Genomic DNA, 25,154 nt, shown 5'->3' on the forward strand with positions numbered 1-25,154 from the left:
TTGTTTTTCTTACCTTTCACAAACCAAAAGACTTAGCAGTTTTTAAATTTTTTTTTAAAGCACAACATCTACAGTAATGTCTCTCGTGGTATGAACATATGCATACATGCATACACAAACACAAACATATAAAAACACATTTTTGCCTGTGCTAGTGGCAACAGAGGGTACAGTTATGTGGGTCCTTGCCATCAAGGAGCCCATGTCTGGCGAAGGACAAAGGTGAGTGCATACATTTCCTATTGCTGCTGTAATAAGTTGCTGTAAATTGGCTTGAAACAGCACACATATATTGTGTTTCTGGGTATCAAAAGTTCAATATCAGGCTCAGTGGGCTAAAATCAAGGTATGGACAGGGCTGTGTCCTTTCTGGAGGCTTTAGGAGGAAATGTATTGCCTTGTCACTTTTAGTTTTGGGAAACTACAATCTTGGCTCATGGTTCCATCTTCATCTTTAAGGCCAGGAGTGTAGCACCTCCCAATTTCTCTCTTACACTCCTGCCTCTGTCTTAATAAGGATCCTTTGATTATATTGTGCCCATCTGGATAACGCAGGATCATCTCCTATCTTGATATCCTTAACTTAATCACATCTGCAAATTCCTTTTTGACATGTAAGGCACCAAATTCACAGCTTCCGGGGATGAGGGCATGAAATCTCGAAGGGTCATTATTTAACCTAGTACGGTAAGTAAATAAAACAGTGCAGTGAACGTGACAGTGGAAAGAGAAGAAAAGCAACACAGACTGGGAAAAGGAGTTATGAAGTGTTGTTGGGATATGAGTTATCTGACTATACCTTGAACATGTAGAATTTAGGCACCTAATAAAAGACAAAATGGAGCAGCATGTTCAATTAACTGAAAGTCGTTCAATATTGGAGAGATAAAAGATATGTCTGGAGATTAATAAAAGAGGTGATGGGAGAAGTAGTCTGAGAGTAGATCATGAATGAGTTGAATGCCATGCTTTGAAATATGAATTATAATCTAACCATGATGGGATTAAACATAATGATAATGTGGAACTATTATTGGTACTTCAAAAGAGGAGGGAGATAAAATCATATCTGTGTTTTTTTTTTAAAAACATCACTTTGAGAAGAGGAAGGAGGTGAGAAGAATATTGGTGCCACTGGGCAGAATGGGTTAGAGTGGGGTGAGACTGAAGTAGATACCAGAAAGGGCTAGTGTAGTAGTCAAGGAGTCAGTGGTAAGATCTGAACTAGGACAGTGGCAATGTGGACCAAAGAGCAAAGTTAGATCGAAGAAATGTCAGCCAGATAATAATGTTGAAGTCTTTTGATTTAGTCAGATGCTTTTAAAGTCATTATTATTTGCCGTATTGAAGAGGGAAATTTGTGAGAAGCACACATTTTCAATAGAAATCTAATTAAGAAAGGACAAAATAGCACATCTGGATAGCATAATTGAATTGTAGGCAAATAAAGAAGTTTGACAAACCACATGCTTCAAATGTAGCCCTAAAAGGAGCAAGAAAAAATAGCATTATGTGAAAAAAAAAAAATAATGGGATATACTTGGCTATTTACAAATGAATAAAGATGAGATTTTCCATTTGGTCATTACTTCAACTTGGTTGAGCAAATCAGAAATTAAAAGCACAAGTTTTCTTTCTTTAAATATGACAACGTCTTGGTCTGAAACTTCTCCACTGGAGGGGCTATTTAAACTGTCAACTGTAGAAAACAGTTTGTGGAAGTTCAGGTTTAGGGAGGCTATAAAGACACCATTACATTGAGTTTATTGCTCATAGTTTGTTTTATGTACTGTAAGGGCACATTGTTAGTATTATCATGAGTTGTTTTGTAACTTAAAATTTCTCTAGAGGGGGATATGATTTAATGTTCTCAAGAGTAACATCATAAAACCACATTTGGTAGTAATTTTTTATTTTTAACAATAGCAGATTTCATACGCCAGTGCTCATACAGCAGATCATAAAAATGCAGTCTTAGTGAAAATATTCTTTTCCTGAAGAACTACTTAGAGATATTCTTCAACCATGGGAACTGTTCGCGGGCTTGTGTTCAAACATATCACCATGATGAATTGTGTCAAGGGAAATCAGCACCCCAATAATATGTTAAAATGGGTCTCTGATTCCAGAATCACATAAAAACCTTGAAGAAGTGGATGGCTGAAGTTGATGTTTTCTTGAAAGAGGAATGGCCTGCCCTTGGAGATTCAGAAATTCTTAAAAAACAGCTGAAGCAGTGCAGGGTAAGGTTTTTATATGACACTTCTTTATATGAAGACTTTGATATGGAAACTATTATTTAATGATATCAATGGTTCTGAACCAGGGGCAATTTTGGCCCTCTAGGGGACATTTAGCAATGTCTGGAGACATTTTCATTTGTCGCAACTTGAGGTGGGGTAGGTGCCGTTGGCTTCTAGTGGATAGCGGCCGGGGACACACCTTAATATCCTACAATGCACAGAACAGCACTGCACAACAAAGAATTACCCTGTCCAAAAGGACAGTAGTACAAAGGTTGAGAAACTGGGCTAAATAAGAGAGAAATAGACAAAATATTGTCTTTTATTCAACACTCACTTTACAATATTATTTTGATATAGCATGCAGTTTAAGCTAAATGTAAATGATTTTTTGAGCTACTTGTTATATCTTATTACAGATTGTCAGTAAAACTATGTTGCTATTTCCATGCATGTCACACACTGTAGTATAATATAAGACATGTATTTTGAAATAATATTTATTATACCATTGTCATGCAGCAGGAGGAGAACAGTCTAGCTCTTTCAAGAACTTTCTTTGTGAATAAAAGCTTTAAAAGCAAATCCATTTTACCAATAACCTTCACAGCATCTTGCTATAAACTGCTGTGGCATACTATGTTGGAAAATAAAACCTCCTTCAAAAATAGTAATTTATAAAGCTCATCATTGTTGTACTGTTTTCGAACATGAAGTATTAAGTTTATTTACTTTTGTAGCTAATCTAAGTAGACTATAGATATATAATTCCCCATTTCATTCATGCAATCAAAAATGAACATTTTTTGCAGCATATATTTCAGATTTTAAAGGGCAAAATTCATGTGTAGTGTCATGATTCCTAATTATGTGTTTCTGTGTAGCTATGTTGCATTTCTAATTGTTGTGGTAATTTTTTCAGCTAACTTAAATTGAGTTGTTTCCTTAGCTTTTAGTCAGTGATATTCAGACAATCCAGCCCAGTCTAAACAGTGTCAATGAAGGTGGACAGAAAATAAAAACTGAAGCGGAGACAGAGTTTGCTTCTAGACTGGACACAGAGCTGAGAGAACTTAACACTCAGTGGGATTACATATGTCGACAGGTATGTCCCATCTGTTTTATGTTGGCTTGCTTCATTTTAATTATGGTTTCTTAATGTCTCCCTTCACCGTAGCCCTTTTAAAAACTTCAGTCTCTGTGTTGATGCTTTAAAGCATGGTTAAGTAAAACTAGCCTTTGTCTAGCATATAAATTATTTTCATAATATATATTTAAATAGTGTATATTCATCTTATTGGAAGTCCTACAATGATCTTATTGAATACAGCTGTCATTCTGAACAATAAAGCCCTTTTATTAGGCACTATTTTTCTTGAATCTTTTCTCCAACAGATTGCATAACTTAATACATGTAATTGGGTCAACAAAGATAGTTTACGATTCTATACTTGGTACAGAAATAAAATGAATGAGTAATGCATGCATATGTACAAATATGATAAATATGTTTCACTTTTGATTGTAAGATTGACGAGTTTGGCTTCTTCAATACATCTCTTTCAATAAATGGATTAAGATTGGGAAATAGTTGAGAACAGCTTAGTAGAAAAATAATAAAAGATAAATGTACATTCATATCTGAGTTCCTCATTTTTATATGGAAGAATGTTTTATAGATATTTATTTCCAATTGCACGATTACATTGCAGAAGAGTAAATATTACATACAAGTAGCATACATCAAATACTTCTGGTTCAAAAGTGAAATTTTGACCTAAAGCAATGATTACTTTTTAATACACCAATAACTTTTTTGAAGTTAATGAGAGGTTTCATTTTATGTGTATTAGAGTCAGTCAGTCTTTCGTTATTTCTAAGTAACCTTTCAAAGTTGAAAAGAAATCATGCCAAAAGGCAAAAACTAAATTTGAAAAAGAAAGAAATTGAGCGGAGGAGAAGTCAAGGCAAGTCACCCAGCTAATACCATCACTGACAAATGCTCAAATGTTCTATTAACTCACCGATGAGATAGCCTGGGGTCAGCTAGATTGCATTCTTCTCCTGGAGTAAGTCGGTTCTAGAAGGGATGTTAACGAAAAAAAATAATATTACTTAGAGAATAGATTATATCATTGATATTTTCCTGGAAGGCCAGTATGAAAAGGATTTGTTTGTTGAATGTTTTTAATGGATGAATAGAAAGAGCAACGCCAATTTATTTAGAGCAAGGGAGGAAACAATAGCTAAAAAAAAAAAAAATTGTGAGAAAACAGCTGGGAAAGAAGAGTCATTAATTTTCTTATAAAGCACAGTGAGGATTGACTATTCATACCAAGTACAATGGGGGCTATTAGATGTTTAGGTATAGGAGTGATATGTAAATGTTTGCTATGTATTCTTCTTATATGAAAAGACTGAAGGGGCATGAGTGGAAGCATGTAGGAATTACAGTTGTCCAGGTAGGAAATAGTACTGGCAGATAACAGGAGGAATATTAGTGGAGATTGAGAGACACAAAGAAATTTGAAATGTATAATCCTCTTGTGACACTGTTTTGTTGACTGTCCAAACCTCTTCCAATAATTTTCCAAGTTCTTCCACAGAGACAGAGGTGATTTGAATTCTTGTTGCTCTGTTTCATTACTGTTTATTGTTTTTATGTACATTTTCCCATTCTACAGTATGTAGCGTGAGGAAGGGGGTGTGTTATTCTAGGCAAACTCAACCAAAGTGCTTGTGTCAGTCAAATTTTGTAGAAACTCTGTACTTCCTGGCCACCTCCAGCAAACTTATCCCACTCAATGTGATCATTTATTTTTCTTGTTTCTTCTAACCAATTAGGCAGGTTCTTCCTTGTTGCATTTTTGATCAAGGCTTCCACACTCACTTCCACAATCATTACTCTCACTGCTAACAACACATTCCTTTCTTGATTTTCTGTTTTATTAGACCCCGTTAGAAATGGCAGTACTTAATGAAAGATAGGGCTTGTGGAAAGTTCAGGGGGGCAGGGAGGGAGGGATCAAAGCATATTCAGTTTTCTGTTTTGAGCAACAGTGTTGGACACCACACCTTCTATGAAAGAAGGAAAAACTGTGCTAAGGGAGAAACACAATTGACCAGCTTGGTAGAATGATCAGTGCTTCTACTTTGGTCATGTTTATTTTGGAGAAGTAGACAGTCAAAATGCATCTGAAATCCAAGTGGAGTATTTAAACTGAGCATATAAACTATATACACAGAAAGAAAGATAACATCTATGTAACTCCTATCTGACAATGAAAGAATTTGTCAGACCCACCCTCCCTCTGAATTTTTTGGTAAATTAGATGAAATAAGAACTCTTGGGGAAGACTTTCTTGTGGATAGAGAGGCAAACAATGTGTAAGGGCAGAGGCTCTGGAACCAGGTTGCATGGGTTTAGATCTTGCCCCCACCATAAGCTACCTCTGTGAGCCTGGAAGAGTCGCTTTATCTCTGCACTTCAGTTTCCCAGTCTTTACAGTGTGATGATATTACTACTTACTTCATAAGAATTTTAACATTCTTCTATAGTTAAATGAGTTTGTGTGTATAAGGGGTGTAGATCTATATCTAACACAGAGTAACCACTGTGTACATACTTGTTCAATAAAATAAACAAGGAGAGATGAAATAGACATAAAGCTGCATACATAAAATTATAAAACGTGTGTAGTTTCTAAATAATGTGTAGATATATATTTTAATTATTGGTGACTATAAACTTCGAGTTACCAAGAAACACTGGGCTGAGCGGCAGGGTGGGTGCCATTCTGGCAGCTTGCAGATCATTATCTTTGATTCAGTACATCTTTTGGGTTCAGTCATCCACAGACCCCTGGGTCACTCTGCTTCATTCCTTATATATTTTAATGCCTAACTCACTGTTACTCCTGTCCTAATTCTAGGTGATTTCAGTATCTTCTTAGATGGGTCTTCCCATTCCTGAGCCCTCGGTTACTTAATACCCACTCCAATGATTTTCATCTTCTACCCTGCCTCGGCCACTCACTCCCAGCTTCATAACCTAGACAATGTCTCTAGCAGTAACGCCTTTATAATTTCACCCTTAAGCATCCTGCCCTGCAGCCACCAGCATACACACAATACAGCCACTGTGGAGCCTGTATGGAGATTCCTGAGAATTAAAACAGAGCTGCCTGAGGATCTAGCACTCCCACTTCTGAGTGTATTTCCAAAGGAAACAAAATCAGAATTTCTCAAAGAGATGTCTGTATGCCCAAATTCATTGCAGCATTACTCACAATAGCCAAGATAAGACAACCTAAGTGCTGGTCAGGGGGAAACACATAAAGAAGATTCACTGTGTGTGTGTGTGTGTGTGTATACATATATGCATACACACATACATACATACATATACACAAAGGAGTATTATTCTGAGAAAGAAGGGAAGCCTGTGATTTGCAACAACCTGGATGAAACTTGAGGGTATTATATTAGGTGAAATAAATCAGATAGAAAAAAACAAATACAGTCTTATCGCAATTAAACATGGAATCTAAAAAAGCCAAATTCAAGAGAGTAGAATGGATATTACTAGGGCTTAGAGAGTGATAGAGATGAAGAGATCCTGGTTAAGTGGTACAGACTTCTCATTTATGATGAGGGAGTCCTTGGGATCTCAAATTCCACGGACAGCAGAGCCTGGCAGGCTACAGTCCATGGGCCTGCAAAGAGTCAGACACACCTGAGTGACTAAGCACACGCAAAGCACATTTACAGTATGATGACTATAGCTGACAATTCTATATAATATAAAGTATTTTATAATTTATTTACATATGAACCTTGCTGAGAGAGTAAATCTTTAATGTTTTTATAATAAAAAGAAAAATGGTAATTATGTGTGATGACAAGGCATTGACTAATCCTGTTTTAATTCTTTCACAGTAGGTGTATGTACCTTAAACAGCATTTTATGTCAATTATATCTTAACAAAGGTTGGCGGGGAGTGCTGTGCTGAATGTTAGATTTACAAATTCTGGAACAGGAAACATGAAGAACTTTCTGTTTTATAAAGCAGTTGATGCAGTGTAATCTGCTGAAACTGCAGGGGTGGATTGGGCAATTTCAGGCTAGACAGTTGGCGTCACTCAGGTAATAAAGGTGAAGGAGAAAGTATGATTTTAACCTCAACCTTTTCACAGAAATCCTTCTAAAATATGAAACCACACACACAAAAAAACATCTCTTTCTGATCAGTTGTAGAGCGGAATGTTAAATTTGGAAAAGACTTTGGAAATCATCTAGTCCAACTTTTAGGTTAGTAAGAAGTGGAGATAAATGGAGTGATGTTTCCAGGTTCACTTAGCTTGTTAGTGATTGAATCCAGGTATCCTGACTCCAAAGCTGGTGTTCTTTCCAGTGCACTAGTTCTGTCACTTCAAAATGACTTCCTGCTTTTCTTTCCTTTTAAAATCACTCCTGATCCCTTTCTTCTGGTTTTGTTTTATAGCATGCATTATATATATAGTTTTATTTTTTGCTACAAGTCTTTGGCTAAGTTCTGTTAGTCATTCTAATATTATTGCCACCGTGCCAACCACCTCCAAAGATTATAGCAGAATATCCAAGTAGAAATTTAACAGCTTGTTTACTTGGGCTTATTATAGGTTCATTGACTATGCAAAATCATCTTTGTATTTTAACTAGTATAATTGTTAGATATGTGGTTCTAGCTGTGTTACAATGAAACATATACTTACATTTCAATAGATCAAGTTCGACATTTTCCTAGGAGAGTAAAGTACTTTAAGTAGCTTTAATTTAACTACATTAGGCTGAAGTAGTTGTAAACTGTAAGGAAAATGATCATGAACATGGTACTGCATATATTTTATATCTGGTAAAGTACCACGAAAATGTTGTCTTATTAAAACTATGCCTTTTATACTAAGACCTTAAATTACAGCTGTATTATTTAAAAGACGCACCTCTACTTAATCCCAGAGAGAAGTATAACATCATTTGAGTAGAGTTATTTTTTAAGGTAAAAGAGAAGCACTATATATCGTTATTCTGATACTAAATTGAAATGTTCCCTCAATGTGTTACAGCAGAATACTTTGTATAAGCTATTAACATGCATGATCTCTTGGGTATTTTAAGTTTTGCTATCTTTCTAGTTAAAAAGTAATACAAAAAAAAAAAAAAGTAATACATTCTGTTATAAAGTTAGTATTTCAGAAACATATGAGACTTTATAAAGCAAGAGTCTCCTATCACGCATGCTTTTTTGCACCTTTTTTTAATGTAAAATTATATACTAGACAGTTTTCACTTCAGTACGGATGTATCAGTGCTTCATGGTATCCCATTCTGTGTGTGTACATGTGTATCCCACAATTTATTTTACTAATCTTCCATGAAAGCACCTTTGGGTTTGTTTTCAATATGTTTCTATCTTCCAAGCTGAATTGAATAGTGTACATGCCACTATGTACGCATAGTTTTATATGTGGAAGAGTAGGCTCAAATTGATGAACATTAAGGCATTTAATGCATTTTGCCAGTTTACCGTCTAAAATGTTTTACTGTGGTGGATATTTCCCTCAACAGGTATGAAACCTTTGTTTTCCCACATCCCTGCTCAAACTTGACATTCTAATTAGTCTTTTTTCTAATCTCATATTTGAAAATATACTAATTTAACTTCATTTGCTATTATTTAACTATAAATGATACTGAGCATCTTTTCACATATATATGGCCTCATCTTAATTTTATTTCTGTGAATTACGTGACTGAATCTTTTATTCATTTTCCTTTTTTATGAGTTTTCTATAAGTATATGATTATTAAGTTCTTAGGATATTTGAAATTGTAAAACAGCATCAAAGAGTGCAAAGAATTTCTACTTCTATGTATGCCAATAAATTCAGTTTTCCAACTGAAACATATGATGAAAAAATGTTTTTCTTTACTCTCCATTTGCAGAAATGAATTACCATATACAACAGCTAAATTGTGGTCTTAGGGGAATCTGTTCATTATGCCAAGTAAATACTTACATCTTATTTTAACACTTATGTGAAATTAAGTGTATCCAATTGCTATGAGTTATTTTCCTCATTCAAGTAAGCTATTTACTTCTAGCTTCATCTTTTCCAAGCTTTTTATTATTTACAGACTCATCAATAATAGTTTAATGAAAATGTTTTCTGACTTTCAATACTCATGCTTTACTTATTGGTTTGTTTTATGGAAGGTCTATGCCAGAAAGGAGGCCTTAAAGGGAGGTTTGGATAAAACTGTAAGCCTTCAGAAAGATTTGTCAGAGATGCATGAATGGATGACACAAGCCGAAGAAGAATACCTAGAGAGAGATTTTGAATATAAAACCCCAGATGAATTACAGAGAGCAGTTGAAGAGATGAAGGTAAAAGAAACCAGATAAAACAAATTGCGATTCTGCACAGTCTGCTCTTTTCTTGGTTTAATAGTAAAGGTTGCTTTTTGATTAATTTAGCTTCAACTTTGATATACATTGTATAGAATGCTTAAACTTTTTATTTATTAATTTTATGCACTGTGATCAAAACGTAAATATTGATAGTCACAGTTCAGAACATTTTCCCCTTGAAATTATGTTCTGTTAAGAGATTAGACTCATCTACTCATATCGGATGTTCCTAGCTGATGCAAATTCAAACTGGAAAAGTGTAAAAGTGTTGGTAAAATGACAGTTGAAATTGTCGTCAATAGGCTTTGTTAATTTGATTCTTTAAAGGGTTTTTTTTTTTTTTTTTAACAATTTGGCAGTATTAAATATTTCAGCTGATGGTCTTTAATATGGATAAAAGGACTGTATTTACATGAACTTCTCTTGAAACAGTAAGATAAAATAAATAACATTGATTTCGGACCAAGGAAACTGGTATATAGCTAGGACTTGCAGGTGAAGCCAGGTAATTGAATCTACACAATGGCATTGTAGTATGGCCCTGTGCAACTCAGTAGTCAGTGTAATCCTCTTATTTTTTCATGTGTAAATCATCTCCTTTCATAACTTGAAAGTATGAACTGAAAAATAAAACTTGCATGTAAGTGAATTGCCTACCTCAGAGTGAGCACTCAGTGATTTGCAGCTATAATGATAAATATTATCTTAACGTACTAGCAATAGCACATTATTTAACATTAGCCTAGGTGAACTATTAATAGATATTTGTTTGGTTTGAAGCCTCATGATAGAGCAAAATCATTTTAGAGCCAAACACTTGGGTTTAAAACCTACTTTGACCCCTTGCCAACTGTGTAACCTTGGGTAAGTCACATAAACCCAGTGAACTTTCATTCCCTTGTTTGTGATCTGGATATCAAAATACCTGCTTTTCAGAATCATGTGAAAGATGAAACATGAAAGTCCTAATGTAATAAACAAAATAGATGCCCCAAACTAGTTAATTATTATTATGATTTTTATTATCATTGCTGCAAGGTAAGAAATTAATTATATGTACTTTATTATATAGTTTATATGATTATTCAATGAATATTATAATTAAGAGCAGAATGTACTCACATGAAGTGTGTACAGATGTTTAACTGTATTTTTACAGATGTTTACAGATATTTAAACTCAGATGTTTAAATATCAAAGGTATATTATGGGTTTAGTTACATGTAGAATGTAAAATTAAAATATAGAAGAATGACTATATTTGGGAAACAGTAACAGTGTCTAGGAGAGATAAGAAAGCCTTCCACAGTGATCAATGCAAAGAAATAGAGGAAAACAACAGAATGGGAAAGACTAGAGATCTCTTCAAGAAAATTAGAGATACCAAGGGAACATTTCATGCAAAGATGGGCTCGATAAAGGACAGAAATGGTATGGACCTAACAGAAGCAGTAGATATTAAGAAGAGGTGGCAAGAATACACAGAAGAACTGTACAAAAAAGATCTTCATGACCCAGATAATCACAGTGGTGTGATCACTCACCTAGAGCCAGACATCTTGGAATGTGAAGTCAAGTCGGCCTTAGGAAGCATCATTACGAGCAAAGCTAGTGGAGGTGATGGAATTCCAGTGGAGCTATTTCAAATCCTGAAAGATGATGCTGTGAAAGTACTGCACTCAATATGCCAGCAAATTTGGAAATCTCAGCGGTGGCCACAGGACTGGAAAAGGTCAGTTTTCATCCCAATCCCAAAGAAAGGCAATACCAAAGAATGCTCAAACTACCGCACTATTGCACTCATCTCACACCCTAATAAAGTAATGCTCAAAATTCTCCAAGCCAGGCTTCAGCAATACGTGAACCGTGAAATTCCAGATGTTCAAGCTGGTTTTAGAAAAGGCAGAGGAACCAGAGATCAAATTGCCAACATCCGCTGGATGATCGAAAAAGCAAGAGAGTTCCAGAAAAACATCTATTTCTGCTTTATTGACTATGCCAAAGCCTTTGACTGTGTGGATCACAATAAACTGTGGAAAATTATTAAAGAGATGAGAATACCAGACCATCTGACCTGTCTCTTGAGAAACCTGTATGCAGGTCAGGAAGCAACAGTTAGAACTGGATATGGAACAACAAACTGGTTGCAAGTCGGGAAAGGAGTACGTGAAGGCTGTATTTTGTCACCCTGCTTATTTAACTTATATGCAGAGTACATCATGAGAAACGCTGGGCTGGAAGAAAAATCAGCTGGAATCAAGATTGCTGGGAGAAATATCAATAACCTCAGATATGCAGATGACACCAGTCTTATGGCAGAAAGTGAAGAAGAACTAAAGAGCCTCTTGATGAAAGTGAAAGAGGAGAGTGAAAAAGTTGGCTTAAAGCTCAATGTTCAGAAAACCAAGATCATGGCATCTGGTCCCATCACTTCATGGGAAATAGATGGGCAAACAGTGGAAACAGTGTCAGACTTTATTTTTTGGGCTCCAAAATCACTGCAGATGGTGATTGCAGCCATGAAATCAAAAGACGCTTACTCCTTGGAAGGAAAGTTATGGCCAACCTAGATAGCATATTTAAAAGCAGAGACATTACTTTGCCAACAAAAGTCCGGCTAGTCAAGGCTATGGTTTTTCCAGTGGTCATGTATGGATGTGAGAGTTGGAGAGTGAAGAAAGCTGAGCTCTGAAGAATTGATGCTTTTGAACTGTGTTGTTGGAGAAGATTCTTCAGAGTCCCTTGGACTGCAAGGAGATCCAACCAGTCCATCCTAAAGGAGATCAGTCCTGGGTGTTCATTGGAAGGTGTGATGTTGAAGCTGAAACTCCAATACTTTGGCCACCACATGTGAAGAGTTGACTCTTTGGAAAAGACCCTAATGCTGGGAAGATTGGGGGCAGGAGGAGAAGGGGATGACAGAGGATGAGATGGCTGGATGGCATCGCCGACTTGATGGATATGGGTTTGGGTAGACTCTGGGAGTTGGTGATGGACAGGGAGGCCTGGCGTGCTGCAATTCATGGGGTTGCAAAGAGTCGGACACAGCTGAGCGCCTGATCTGAACTGAACCGAACTGAACGGTGTCTCGAGTATTAAAAGTTAGAAAATCGTTCTCATCTAATAATATCATACATCATTTATCATGAAATATATTCATGATAAATTCATGAATTTATGATAATCATAAATTATCATAAATTCATCATTCATTTGTCAAGAAATATTGTATACACCCTTCTAGACATAGAATATAGTAGTGAGCAATACATAAAAGCCACCTGACTTCTTAGAATTTGCATTCTCGTTGGTGACGGGGCAGGCAAAGAATGATGAAATAACCTCATTTGAGATCACGAGCATTTGCCTAAAAATAAGCCAGGGTTGTGAAATAAATCATAGAGTCTAATTGGGAGTTGAGGTTGGTGAGATACTGTTTTACAAAGGGTTGATTTGTAGGGTATTTGTATAATTTAAAATTATATTTTAAATGAGATACGAATCATAAGAAAAAGGCAACCTTACAGAAGTATTATCGGGGCACATTCCAGTCAGAGGGAAGAGTTCCTGCAAATACCTTAAGGCTATCTGGGAAGAGAATGAAGCCCACCTACCTGAAGAGAGTAAAACAGGACAAATGACCAGAGATGATTTGAAGAGGCATAGTATGTATCTGCTGACACAGCAGATTTGTGGGACATGGAGGGGTTTTCATTCTAAGTGAAATGGCAGAGCTGTCAGGAGGTCTATAATTATTTTAGGTTTGACTGTGGGGAGGTCACCATGAGGGAAGTTACATCATTACAGACTATGAGAGCTGGAGTGTACTTTGAAAGGAAACTTGTTTACACTTCTCTTTGTTGGTCATAAAACAGATATTCCTAGATAGGTCAAATAGTTTACTCCTAGTCATAGGCTTTATCTGATTGTATTTCCCTCTATACCTATTCCATTCTAAGCCACTCTATCAAATGCCATTCCATTCCATTCCATACTGTTGTGTAAAGCATGTGCCTCCCTGTTGCCTCTACCCTCACATCTCAGCCCTTCATGGCTGTTCTGACCATCGCTTCCTATGCTGTGTAGCTACTGCTTCAGGTCCCAAAGTAGATAATCAGCAGTCAGCATGCGTTCAGCTGTTCTGTTTTTCTCAGTTCCGGTGTTTGTCTCTGGCCCGCTTCCCTCATTCCTTGAACCCTTTGTTTATCTGGCTAACTGTTCAGTCAGATCCCTTTTTCTTTTCCAGTATAGGAGAATAGACTGTCTCAAATTTAAAACTAATTTATAAAAAAATCCCTGACGTGAGTGGCCCAGCCCCTCAGACCACATTGGTTTGCATGTTTAAAAAACTCATCTGGCTACACCATTGGTGCATATGGGGGTAATAGTGAAAAGAGGAGCAGCTCAGACAGCCTGGGCCAGTAGCAGCAAAGGGAGCTGGCGTTTTCTGGTCTTCTGTCTGCCAGTCAAGGTAATCGCTTTGGGTCTGTTTCCCTACACAAAAGGGAGTGATAGAACCTTGTCCAGGCCTTCACCTGTGCTCGTGTTGAGAGCATATTTATCTTTATTGATGGAAGAGAGTGATACACCTACTTTGGCATCTCGCCTCAATATACTCAGATAAAAAGTAGAGACTTTCTTCTGTTTCTTTACTTTCCTCTCCTGTATTTTACTTGATAATCCTGTTTTTGACTTTTTTCTCTGTAAACAATTTTTTTTTTATATTTGCATCAAAGAGCCAAGGGAAGCGTTTGATTAGAAATATCTTCTTCCAAATGTTTTTAGGAGGCCCACAGTAAGTCTATGTTGAAATTTTATATCAATCCCTTTTAAAATTTTTCTAGAATTTCAGTTTTTCACTATTTTCTTTTTAATTTTTTTTTATACTGTGTTAACTCCAGTCCTAGGGTTTACCTGGACTTCTGTTCAGTTGCTCATTTGTGTCCAACTCTTTGTGACCCCATCGACTGCAGCACGCCAGGCTTCCCTGTCCATCACCAACTCCCAGAGCTTGCTCAAACTCCTGTCCATCGAGTCAGTGATACCGTCCAACCATCTCAACCTCTTTTGTCCCCTTCTCCTCCTGCCTTCAATCTTTCCTGGCATCAGTCTTTTACAATGAGTCAGTTCTTCACATCAAGTAGCCTAAGTATTGGAGCTTCAGCTTCAGCATCAGTCCTTCCAGTGAATATTCAGCACTGATTTCCTTTAGGATTGACTGACTGCTTGGATCTCCTTGCAGACCAAGGGACTCTCAAGAGTCTTCTCCACCACAGTTCAAAAGCATCAATTCTTCAGCACTCAGCCTTCTTTATGGTCCAACTCTCACATCCATACATGACTACTGGAAAAACCATAGCTTTGACTAGACAGACCTTTGTTAGCAAAGTAATGTCTCTGCTTTTTAATATGCTGTTTAGGTTTGGTCATAGCTTTTCTTCCAAGGACCAAGTGTCTTTTAATTTCATGGCTGCAGTCACCATCTGCAGTGATTTTGGACCCAAGAAAATAAAATGTCATTGTTTCCATTGTTTCCCCATCTATTTGCCATGAAGTGATGGGACCGGATGCCATGATCTTAGCTTTTTGAATGTTGACTTTTAAGCCAGCTTTTTCACTCTCCACTTTCACCTTCATCAAGAGGCTCTTTAGTTCCTCTTCTCTTTCTGCCATAAGGGTGGTGTCATCTGCATATCTGAGGTTATTGATATTTCTCCCAGCAATCTTGATTCCAGCTTGTGCTTCATCCAGCCTGGCATTTCGCATGATGTACTCTGCATATAAGTTAAATAAGCAGAGTGACAGTATACAGCCTTAACGTACTTCTTTCCCAGTCTGGAACCAGTTAATTGTTCCATGTCTGGTTCTAACTGTTGCTTCTTGACCAGCATATAGACTTCTCAGGAGGCAGGTAAGGTGGTCTGGTATTCTGGTCTCTTTAAAATACCTTTGCTTGATATATATGTATTTGCTGTTCTCATTCTATGGGGGACAGGCTAAAGCAATAATTCTCGAAATGGAGTGAGCATCAGAATCACTTGGAAGGCTATTAAAACTGAGTTCTATGGCCAACCCTAGGATTTCTGATTTAGTGAATCTAGGCTGGACCCTCAGAATTTTAATTTGTAAAAAGTTTCCAGGTCATGCCCAGGAGTAAATTTGGTGGTTCCAAGGATCCATACTTAGAGAACCACTGGTTCAAGATACTGGCAACGAAAGATGTCCGAGCTTATGATGGATAGCTTCATAGAAATATGTGGAACAGGGGACTTCCCTGGTGGTCCAGTGGTTAAGAATCTGCCTTACAATGCAAGGGACACAGGTTTGATCCTTTGTCCGTGAAAATGCCATATACCATGGGGCACCTAAGCCTGTATAACACACTACTGAGTCAGCACTCTAGAACCCAGGAGCTGCAACTACTGAGCACACACACTTGTTTCTACTGAAGCCCGTGTGCCTAGAACCTGTGCTCCACAACAAGAGAAGCCATCACAATGAAAAGCCCGCATGCTGCAACTAGAGAAAGCCCACGTGCAGCAATGAAGACCCACCACAGCCAAAAATAAGTAAAGAAATCTTAAAAAAAATAATATATGGAACAAAAGCTACCACTTGTGAGGAAGATTATGCCTAAACTATACCATTTAGTTTTCTGTCTTTAGAATATAGAAATCATCAAACTCAAATCCAAATCCTACAACACATTTGAATACCCTCTTAATCATATAACCCGTGGTTGCCCATGGTGTGTATTCTCCCTCATTACCAAAAGTAATAAACTCAGCTTGTTCAACTGTGGGAGTGTTGCTGTGCGTTACTATGAAGACTAACCTTGAGGTGAGCTTTCAAGCCTAAGTACAGTGGAGAAATTGCTTATGATCTCGTTTTCTCATATCTTTCTTCTCTGAACCTTTTGAAATTATAAAGCTGATTAAAGAAAAAAAGAATTTATGAACCTCTAAATAGCAAGGGTAAATATTTCTCATTATGTATTTTTGATAGTTGCATGGGCTGTTCATAACTTGTATAAAACGTAATTTCATTCATTGAATGCTCTGGATCATGCTTCTCCTCCTAATGGAGAATTGGAGATGGGCTTAAGACAAGCTTTGTGAAAGAAGACATGCAACTCCCAGGATGATTTACTTTAAACTCCCTGAACCTCAATTCTTGGATGTATAACATAAAGAAAACAAAACGCATTTCACATAATTTTGTTAAAGATCCATTGAGTTCACACATATAACATGTCATGGCACACAGCAGCACATACTAAGTGATTAATATTTCTCAAAGTCTTCTTAATGCTAAAATTACAATCGCCAAAATATGATTTGTGTCTAACAAATCCCATGCTCAATGTCAAAAAACAGATTTATTTTAGAATTTTGAAATAAAATTCCAATTGATTAAAATCAGTGAAGGAAATCATTTAATAGTCAAAAGAGCTTGCATTTGCCATCATATTTTATACATTTTAAGGCATTATGGGTCTAAATCCAAAGACATAACAGAATCGTGTTGAAAAGTACAAAGGCATTTTATAGCTGACTTTGTCCATTTACCTGCGAGAATTTCTTTACCTGAGGGCTTCTGAGGCCACCGAATCCCACTTTTTCCACCTGAGTCTGGCTTCACATACCAGGAAATTAACGTTTCCTCAACAGTGTTCAACCAATGATGGGAGATTGTGTGTGAATTTCTCAGTGTCCTCACCCTTGAGTGGGATAAACCTGAGCCATGTGTTTCCTGCAGTTCCCAGGGGGCTCAGTGGTAAAGAATATGCCTACCAATGCAGGAAGATGTGGGTTTGAGCTCTAGGTTGGGAAGATCCCCTGGAGAAGGAAATGGAAACCCACTCCAGTATTCTTGCCAGGGAAATCCCATGGATAGAGGAGCCCAGCACCTACAGTCCATGGGGTCACAAGAGTTGGACATGACTGAAGACTGAACACACACACACACACACACACACACACACACACACACACACACACACACACACACACACACGTGTTTCATAGACCTTCCTAGCTCTTGCCTGGAAAATCCCATGGACGGAGGAGCCTGGTAGGCTGCAGTCCCTGTGGTCGCGGAGAGTCGGACACGACTGAGCAACTTTAACTTTTCACTTTCATGCACTGGAGAAGGAAATGGCAACCTACTCCAGTGTTCTTGCCTGGAGAATCCCAGGGATGGCGGAGCTTGGTGCGGCTAACGTCTATGGGGTCTTACAGAGTCGGACGCGACTGAAGCAACTTAGCAGCAGCAGCAGCAGGATTAAACTTGTCACCAACAGCAGTTACTAGGTTTAATAAGTATACCCTTCCAATCTCCATTCTTTTTCCATTCCCCACCTCCCTACCACTATTTCCTTCACATCACACATAAATGACTTACGCTTGAAAGCTCAGCTCAAGATTAACCTTCATAGCAACACATAGACAAACAGCAACACTCTGTAGTTGTACAAGTTGAGTTGATTACTTTGGCAGTGAGGGAGAGTACACACCATAGGCTACCATGGGCTATATGAGTAAGAGGGTATTCAAACCTGTTGTAGGATTTAGATTTATGTTCAGTGATTTAAGGGAAGGTTGATTTAAGAGAGAGTTTAAGGGCTTTGCTTTGGATTTCATGTTGTCACCAAGTAGGAGTAACTCTATGATTGGGTTTCTTAATACATTTTTCCTGGAAGGAGAGAAGACTAGAGTGATGCTGAACATATAATTGTAAAGATGCAGCAGTGACTGACTAACCAGGATAGGGAAGTATCTGATCTTTCTCTTATTTGCTTTCATTTACTTAACACTTTTCTATTATAATATGTTCCCAAATATAGCATTAAGAAGACTTATTTCTGTTAATTATCTTTTGATTTAAACAATGCTATTTGTACTGATTTCATTATTCATCCATCTGAGTAATTTATAAGTGGTTTCAGTTCTGGTCTATGAGATTTTTTGAACCTAGTTAGCATTGAAATATTTATTTCTTGCTTATTTTGTGTGTGTGGATATATGTGTGTGTGTGTGTATGTGTATGCATTCTCCACAAATACACATCTGTATACAGACTAGTTTTCAAACTATTCTGATTAAAGATCTTTTATATTCTGAGTATATTTTTCCTGCGAGTTTCCAATTGTAACTGAACTGAAATTTATGGAAGTGATTGGAGTCAGTATTGGATTTATTTTTATTAATCTCATTCTAACAGAGATGTTATAAGGAAGAAATATTATGATATATAGAAATGCATCTTAGAAGTCAAAATATTGCCTTGCTATTAAGAGAGCATTTTTTATTTTTCAGAGAGCTAAAGAAGAGGCCCAGCAAAAAGAAGCAAAAGTGCAGCTCCTCACTGAGTCCGTAAACAGTGTCATAGCTCAAGCTCCACCTGCAGCACAAGAAGCCTTAAGAAAGGAACTGGACACTCTGACCACCAACTACCAGTGGCTCTGCACCAGGCTGAATGGAAAATGCAAGACGTTAGAAGTCAGTCACTTTTCTTGATCTTTATCAATTACTACATGTTAACTTATGGTTGTATGTGAAGCATAATGATTAAGAACATGAACTCTGGTTTAAGGACTACTTAGGCTCAAATTCCTCCATCAGGCTAACTTACAAGTTAGCTACTGGGGGCCATTAGCTTAACGTTTATAAACCTATTTCCTATCTGTAAAAAGGACTTACAAATCAAAGGATGTTGAGAAAATTAAATAAACTGTTATTCTGTTTAAAGTACAGATGGAGGCTGAAGAGGAAAAGGATATACACATGTGTGTGTGTGTATATATATATATATGTATATATATATATATGTATGTTTATATAATTGTGACTGATTTGCATTGCTGTATGGCAGAAACCAACAGAATATTGTAAAGCAATTATCCTCCAATTTAAAGGAAAAAAAAAACCAAAACAAAGTATTTAGCCTAGCACTCAATAAATGTGAGCTGCTCCCTGTCTAGATCTTTTTATTATGACAATTATTAGGTCACAAAATCCCATGAATAACTTTTCTCAAGATTTATATTGGGTTGGCCAAGAAGTTCATTTGGGTTTTTCTATAAGCTATAATGGCAGTACCCAAATGAACTTTTTAGGCAACCCAATAAAAACTGGTGTCTCAATTGATTACCATGTAACTGTATCAAAAACAAGCTATGATTCTCCCTGTGAAAGTATTGTTTACTAATAGTGGGTATAGTGCCAAGGAGCACAAAACTTAACCTACTATCAAATGCTGATGCTACCAGATACAGCAACTAGTTGGGCTTTAAATTAAGCCAACTTGTCCTGCACAAACTGAATCATCTTTGTGCATATTATTGATAAAGAATCCAGGTATACCATTATTGTTGAAAAACATGATTGTTTATAGAGCTTTTTTATATTGAGAGACAGATACAAGTCATGGGCTTCCCAGGTGGCTCAGTGGTAAAAAAATCCGCCTGCCAATGCCAGTGACAGGGGTTTGATCCCTGGGTCAGGAAGATCCCCTGGAGAAGGAAATGGCAACCCACTCCAGTATTCTTGCCTGGGAAATCCCATGGACAGAGGAGCCTTGAGGGCTAGAGTCCATGGGATCACAAAAGAGTTGGACACGACTTAGCAACTAAACAACAGCAATAAGTCATACCTGTAGAGTTGTTGTTCAGTTTCTAGGTCTTGTCCGACTCTTTATGACCCCATGGACTGCAGCACACCAGGCTTCCCTGTCCTTCACCATCTCCCGGAGCAAATTCATGTCCATTGAGTCAGTAATGCCATCCAACCATCTCATCCTCTGTTGTCCTTTTCCCCTCCTGTCTTCAGTATTTCCCAGCATTAGGGTCTTTTCCACTGAGTCAGCTCTTCGCATCAGGTGACCAAAGTACTGGAGCTTCAGCATCAGCCCTTCCAATGAATATTCAGAGTATGCTTTCAGGGATCATTTCTATAGCTCATTACTAGAGAAGTTTCTCTGAATGTGTAGAGCACCAGTAGAGTAGACCTTTAAAATATTAAAATAATATCTTTTGCTCTGTACTCGAGATTTCCAATATTACAACTCCCAGGTTTCTCCATTATCAGTTCTACTTCCTTCTTTATTTATCAGTCCCTGTTCATTTTTTGTCCAATTTACTCCTCACACACTTGACTAGTGCCTTAATAGTTCCCAGGAACTATTATAGCTGCTGAGGATATAAAGTAAAATCTCTTTGATTCATGCCTTGTCAGTGCTACAGAAAATAAAGAAGGGGAGGGGAAGAGATGACACTGATAGTTGCCAGGAAATCAGAACTGATTCACTATTTGGTTATATGAGAGAAGGACTTTTTATATCTAGGAAGTTGCTTTCTGATAGTAGTCAAATAAAACATTGTAATATGATTTTCATAAGTTCTTAGTTTCCTTACATCTTCATTGTTCTTTGCTTTGTATTATTGAAGTTGTTCACTTAAAAAATACGCTACTCCTCCAGGAATCTGTTTTTGGGTATGTTTTCCAAAGAAATATTTTATTTTTGTATTAAGAAAAACATTTTCAAGATTTTTTAATGAATTATCCTCTAATTTCTCATCTGTAATGACATTTCTAAAGTTTCCTCTTTGTATTAAAGTTATCAAATTATTTAGCCTGTCTTTATTCCTTCTCCAGTAGTTTGGAATACATATACTATTGATTTAATTTTAATGGGACCCCTAATTATTATCTTGAATACCTTGATCACCGTATCCACCAATAATAAATGTTTCTGTGCACCTCTCTAACAATGATATAGCAGAACCATTAGAATTGTTTAACTCTGAATTTATGTCCCATCTTCCATATTATTGTTGTACCTCATTTCTTATTCCCCTAAATTATCAGTGTCATTGCCACTGTGTTGTTGAAATTATTATTTATTTAAATTTGCCACCACTATTTTACCAATTTCTGTGATACTTTTTCATTTTTCATATATTTCTTTTGCTTCTGCTCTTTCATTGAGTGTGACTAGCAAGTGCTCTCAGATTTTATATGACTAAAAATACCTTTTTGCCCCCTAAGTGTTGAGAAATAGCCTAGCTGAGCATATAATTATGCTCATGGAATTATTTTTTACAACACTGAAAAATGTTGTTCTATTTTCTTCTGAAATGTCTTGCTGTCAAGAAATCTGCTGCCAAGTCATTATTTCTTTTCAGTTTCCTTTGGTATGTTTTCATTTTCTCTTTGTCTTTAATGCTTTGCTGTTTTAGTCTATCTTTCTATGTATAATTTTTCTTTCATTTACACTCTGTCACCCGGCATATTAATAAGAACAAAAAGATCGTTTCTCTCTTAGGTGGTTTCCAAAAGTTTTGGAGAGAGATTTTCTTTCTCCCTATCTCTCCATTCCTTCCTAGGAGAACCTTTATTAGATCTATGAAGAATCTCCCCATCCTGTATTCTGACTCTTGATTTCTCTTTATTATTTTCTGTATTTGTATTATTATTTCTTGGGTTCTGGGTAATTTTCTAAAAGCTGTCTTCTAGTTCTCAAATTCTCTCTTCAGCTGCCTAGGGCAGAACTTAATCTTCGATATATAAATATATTCATCTTTATCTATAAACACATCTATCTCTGTGTGTGCATGTATTTTTTTCCAAGGGCCATATTTTCCATTTCTTAAGGTTTTACTTACTCGTTTTGCAAATCTGTCTCTTCTTTTCTACCATCTTCAGCTTTTGTGTAATTATTTCTGTATTTTCCTTGAAATAATTTAAACTTAATATATTTGGTTGATAAATCTCAACTTAACGAGTAATAAGCATGAAACAGTTTTGTTTGTCCAATAACTAAAACCAACCAGGTTAAACTCCATTTAGGCCTAAAGTTGGCTTTTTAAACAGCATTTCAGTCTGATACCATCTGTTTTCGTTTACTTTTAGTTATTAAAATTTAGTCTGGTAAATTTTGATCTCATACTTTATTAATATCTTCCACCAATTTAATCTTGTGGGTTCAGTAATTTATACACAGGTGGGAGTGAGAAAAAAAAAAGAGTTTACAGTTCCTTTATCTCAATTTCTGGATAATAATCTTCTAATTTTGGTATATGGGAGGATATGGAAGGAAAAACACACCCTTTATCTGATGTTCTTTTCTTGGCTGGGTGCAGTTGCTATTAACTTTTTTGTTAACACCCACACACATCTGTGATGATGTGTCTGTTTTCACCAGACTCTATAGGGTATCACTACTGATCTGGCTTGCTCTCTATAGTCTTGTGTTCTGATGGAGAACCCAGTTGGCCTTGTTCATACGGACTTTGAACCTGAAAAAATATTTCCTGAGCATACATGATAACCTTGGAGACTTCAACAGGAATTTCAGGCTGACTCTTGCCAGTAGCCTTATAACACAGTGAAAGTTAAACCTTTTTTACTCAGGATTCTGTGATATCCTGGAGTCTTACCCACTGCCTCCCAAACCAGCCTGTGGGCACTGGCGGGTCCCATATTGCATAACTCTTAAGAATGAGGAACGAGAAAGAGTTGTCCTTGATTCCGTTTTGTCCATACCAGCAGTTCAATAGGGCATACATGTCAGCCATTCCCTTCTGAATATTCACACACACTTGAAGAATAGTGCTCTTTTATATCTTGTAAAGTAAAGGGACCAGATGAGTTTCCTCTAAACATCCTCATAAAAAGGCAAAAAAAGAATTGCCTAACTTTTCAAATTCACCTCTTTTTTTTGTTCCCCCAGTTCCTGCCCATTAGCCTTCTCTCTCTCTAATGAGAGCTTGTAGAAACATCTAGCAAAAGTTTCATGAACATGGAATATTCTTAGGTATGAATTCTGGTTGTTAGTGTCTCAAGAAAAGTAGATCCTACTGGCAAATTTTATCAGCAAGCTAAACTTATTAAATTTAAAATTCTTTGAATGAATCTACTATCTCTTATCACAGTGGATGGATTCTACTATTTGTTACAACTATTAACTCCCTCTAAAATAGTGAGTTTTATCATGTGATTTGTAATTTTGTGTTTGTGAGCTCATCTATAGTAGGAATTGTAGTTTACTGGAAGTCCCTTCTGTGCTAGGCTATTAGAGAATCCTTACGAGTCTTCTGTTTGTCTCTTCCACATTCTGAGAGATGTTATGTTCTATCTTCATGTGTGATATAAACTTGGGTTTCACTTTCTTATGTGTGAATACTTATTTTCCAATCAAAACCCAAAGGATTCTCAGCTTTCTTGCTAATTTCTTACACTCCAGTGAATTAGGGATTTTTAGTTCTTGTTTCCAGGATAGGTGACACCCAGCTTTATGCTTTTCATCTCCCTGGAATGCATGAGACCGGTACCTCTTTTCCCATCGCAAATTTGTTTTGAATACCCCAGCTTTTACGTTCTGATATGGCAGTATTTTTGTTAAGCTTAGTTTCCCAATCTTTACTGTTTATACTACCTGAGGACTTTTCATACTTTTTTTATAAATCAGCTGTGAATTTGTAATACTTTTTAAATACAGTTTCTAGAGGAGCTTGGTGGGCTACAGTCCATGGGCTCCCAGAGTTGAACACAAGTGAAGCAAGGTAGCACACACGCATCATTTTAATATGACCAAAGCAGGTTGTGGGAAGAGATTACCAAATCAGCTCCATTTACCATTTTTAATGGAAGTCTCTTTTTTTCTCTTGTACTTTCTTCAAAGCCACTTTGAATTTGGTGATTTCAAAGTAATGTTAAGTTCTAAACTGTTAAGCTTAACAATTATTCTAAGTGGCTTTTAGCTCCAATTCAGGCTGAAAAACTATATTTCATTTTGCAGAGGTGACCTGTAAAGTCAGTACATTCAGCTTCTCCAGCTGTGTCCTTCAGATGCATTCAGGACACAAGAGGCCATCTATCCTGATGGTTAAATCAGCAAGGTAGTTCATTATCTCAATCTGCAGCAAAGTTAATAAGACACATTACCAATCGCATCTCCTTATCTTCAAAGCTCTAAAGTACACTTGGGTATTTAAGGGGATATTTATATTTTCCCACTGGGATATTTGCCCAGAAGGAAGACAGCCTGTAGTCCAGCAGGAGCTGGAAATGACCCAGATTTAAGATTTCTATCACTTTTTAAAGCAAAATAGTTAAATTCACTTTCCATGATAAGCTGTACATGAATTACCAGGCAAGAATTGGTAGGCTGACAAAGCAGGTTAGACTGATCCTTTTCATATGTTACAGAGAGACAGTGTTCTCCATCATTTGCAAGGGCTGTGAGAAAAAGTGAAAATATGGGAAATCTGACAGAAGTTTTAGTTTCTCTTAAGATAAAACGTCCTTCCTACGCTTTATTTTTGGTGATGGCAAAGGGGTAGCAGGGCAGGTGGTAGTGATTGCAGTGGTAGATTTATGCATTTGCCCAGTATTTACATTATCAAGGCTAATGGAAAATGACTGTTAAAATATTCTTTTTCTCTAAGGCATCTTCCTAC

General features: G+C 36.8%; 1 protein-coding gene and 1 pseudogene across 2 annotated transcripts in view; both read left to right on the forward strand.

Annotated features, from left to right (window-relative positions):
* DMD (dystrophin) overlaps positions 1–25,154 on the forward strand; it is a 2,147,259-nt gene that overhangs the window by 776,911 nt on the left and 1,345,194 nt on the right. For both annotated transcript variants that reach the window (XM_081564318.1, XM_081564319.1), the window contains exons 24-27: positions 2,130–2,243; positions 3,193–3,348; positions 9,500–9,670; positions 19,012–19,194. In XM_081564318.1, the coding sequence (XP_081420444.1) occupies positions 2,130–2,243; positions 3,193–3,348; positions 9,500–9,670; positions 19,012–19,194 (624 nt within the window). The remainder of the gene's footprint in view (positions 1–2,129; positions 2,244–3,192; positions 3,349–9,499; positions 9,671–19,011; positions 19,195–25,154) is intronic.
* Positions 20,620–20,735, forward strand: LOC145537317 (small nucleolar RNA U3; annotated as a pseudogene).

This window comes from Giraffa tippelskirchi, chromosome X (assembly GCF_054371585.1).
Source record: "Giraffa tippelskirchi isolate mGirTip1 chromosome X, T2T-mGirTip1v1.2.pri, whole genome shotgun sequence".
Classification (NCBI taxonomy): Eukaryota; Metazoa; Chordata; class Mammalia; order Artiodactyla; family Giraffidae; genus Giraffa; species Giraffa tippelskirchi.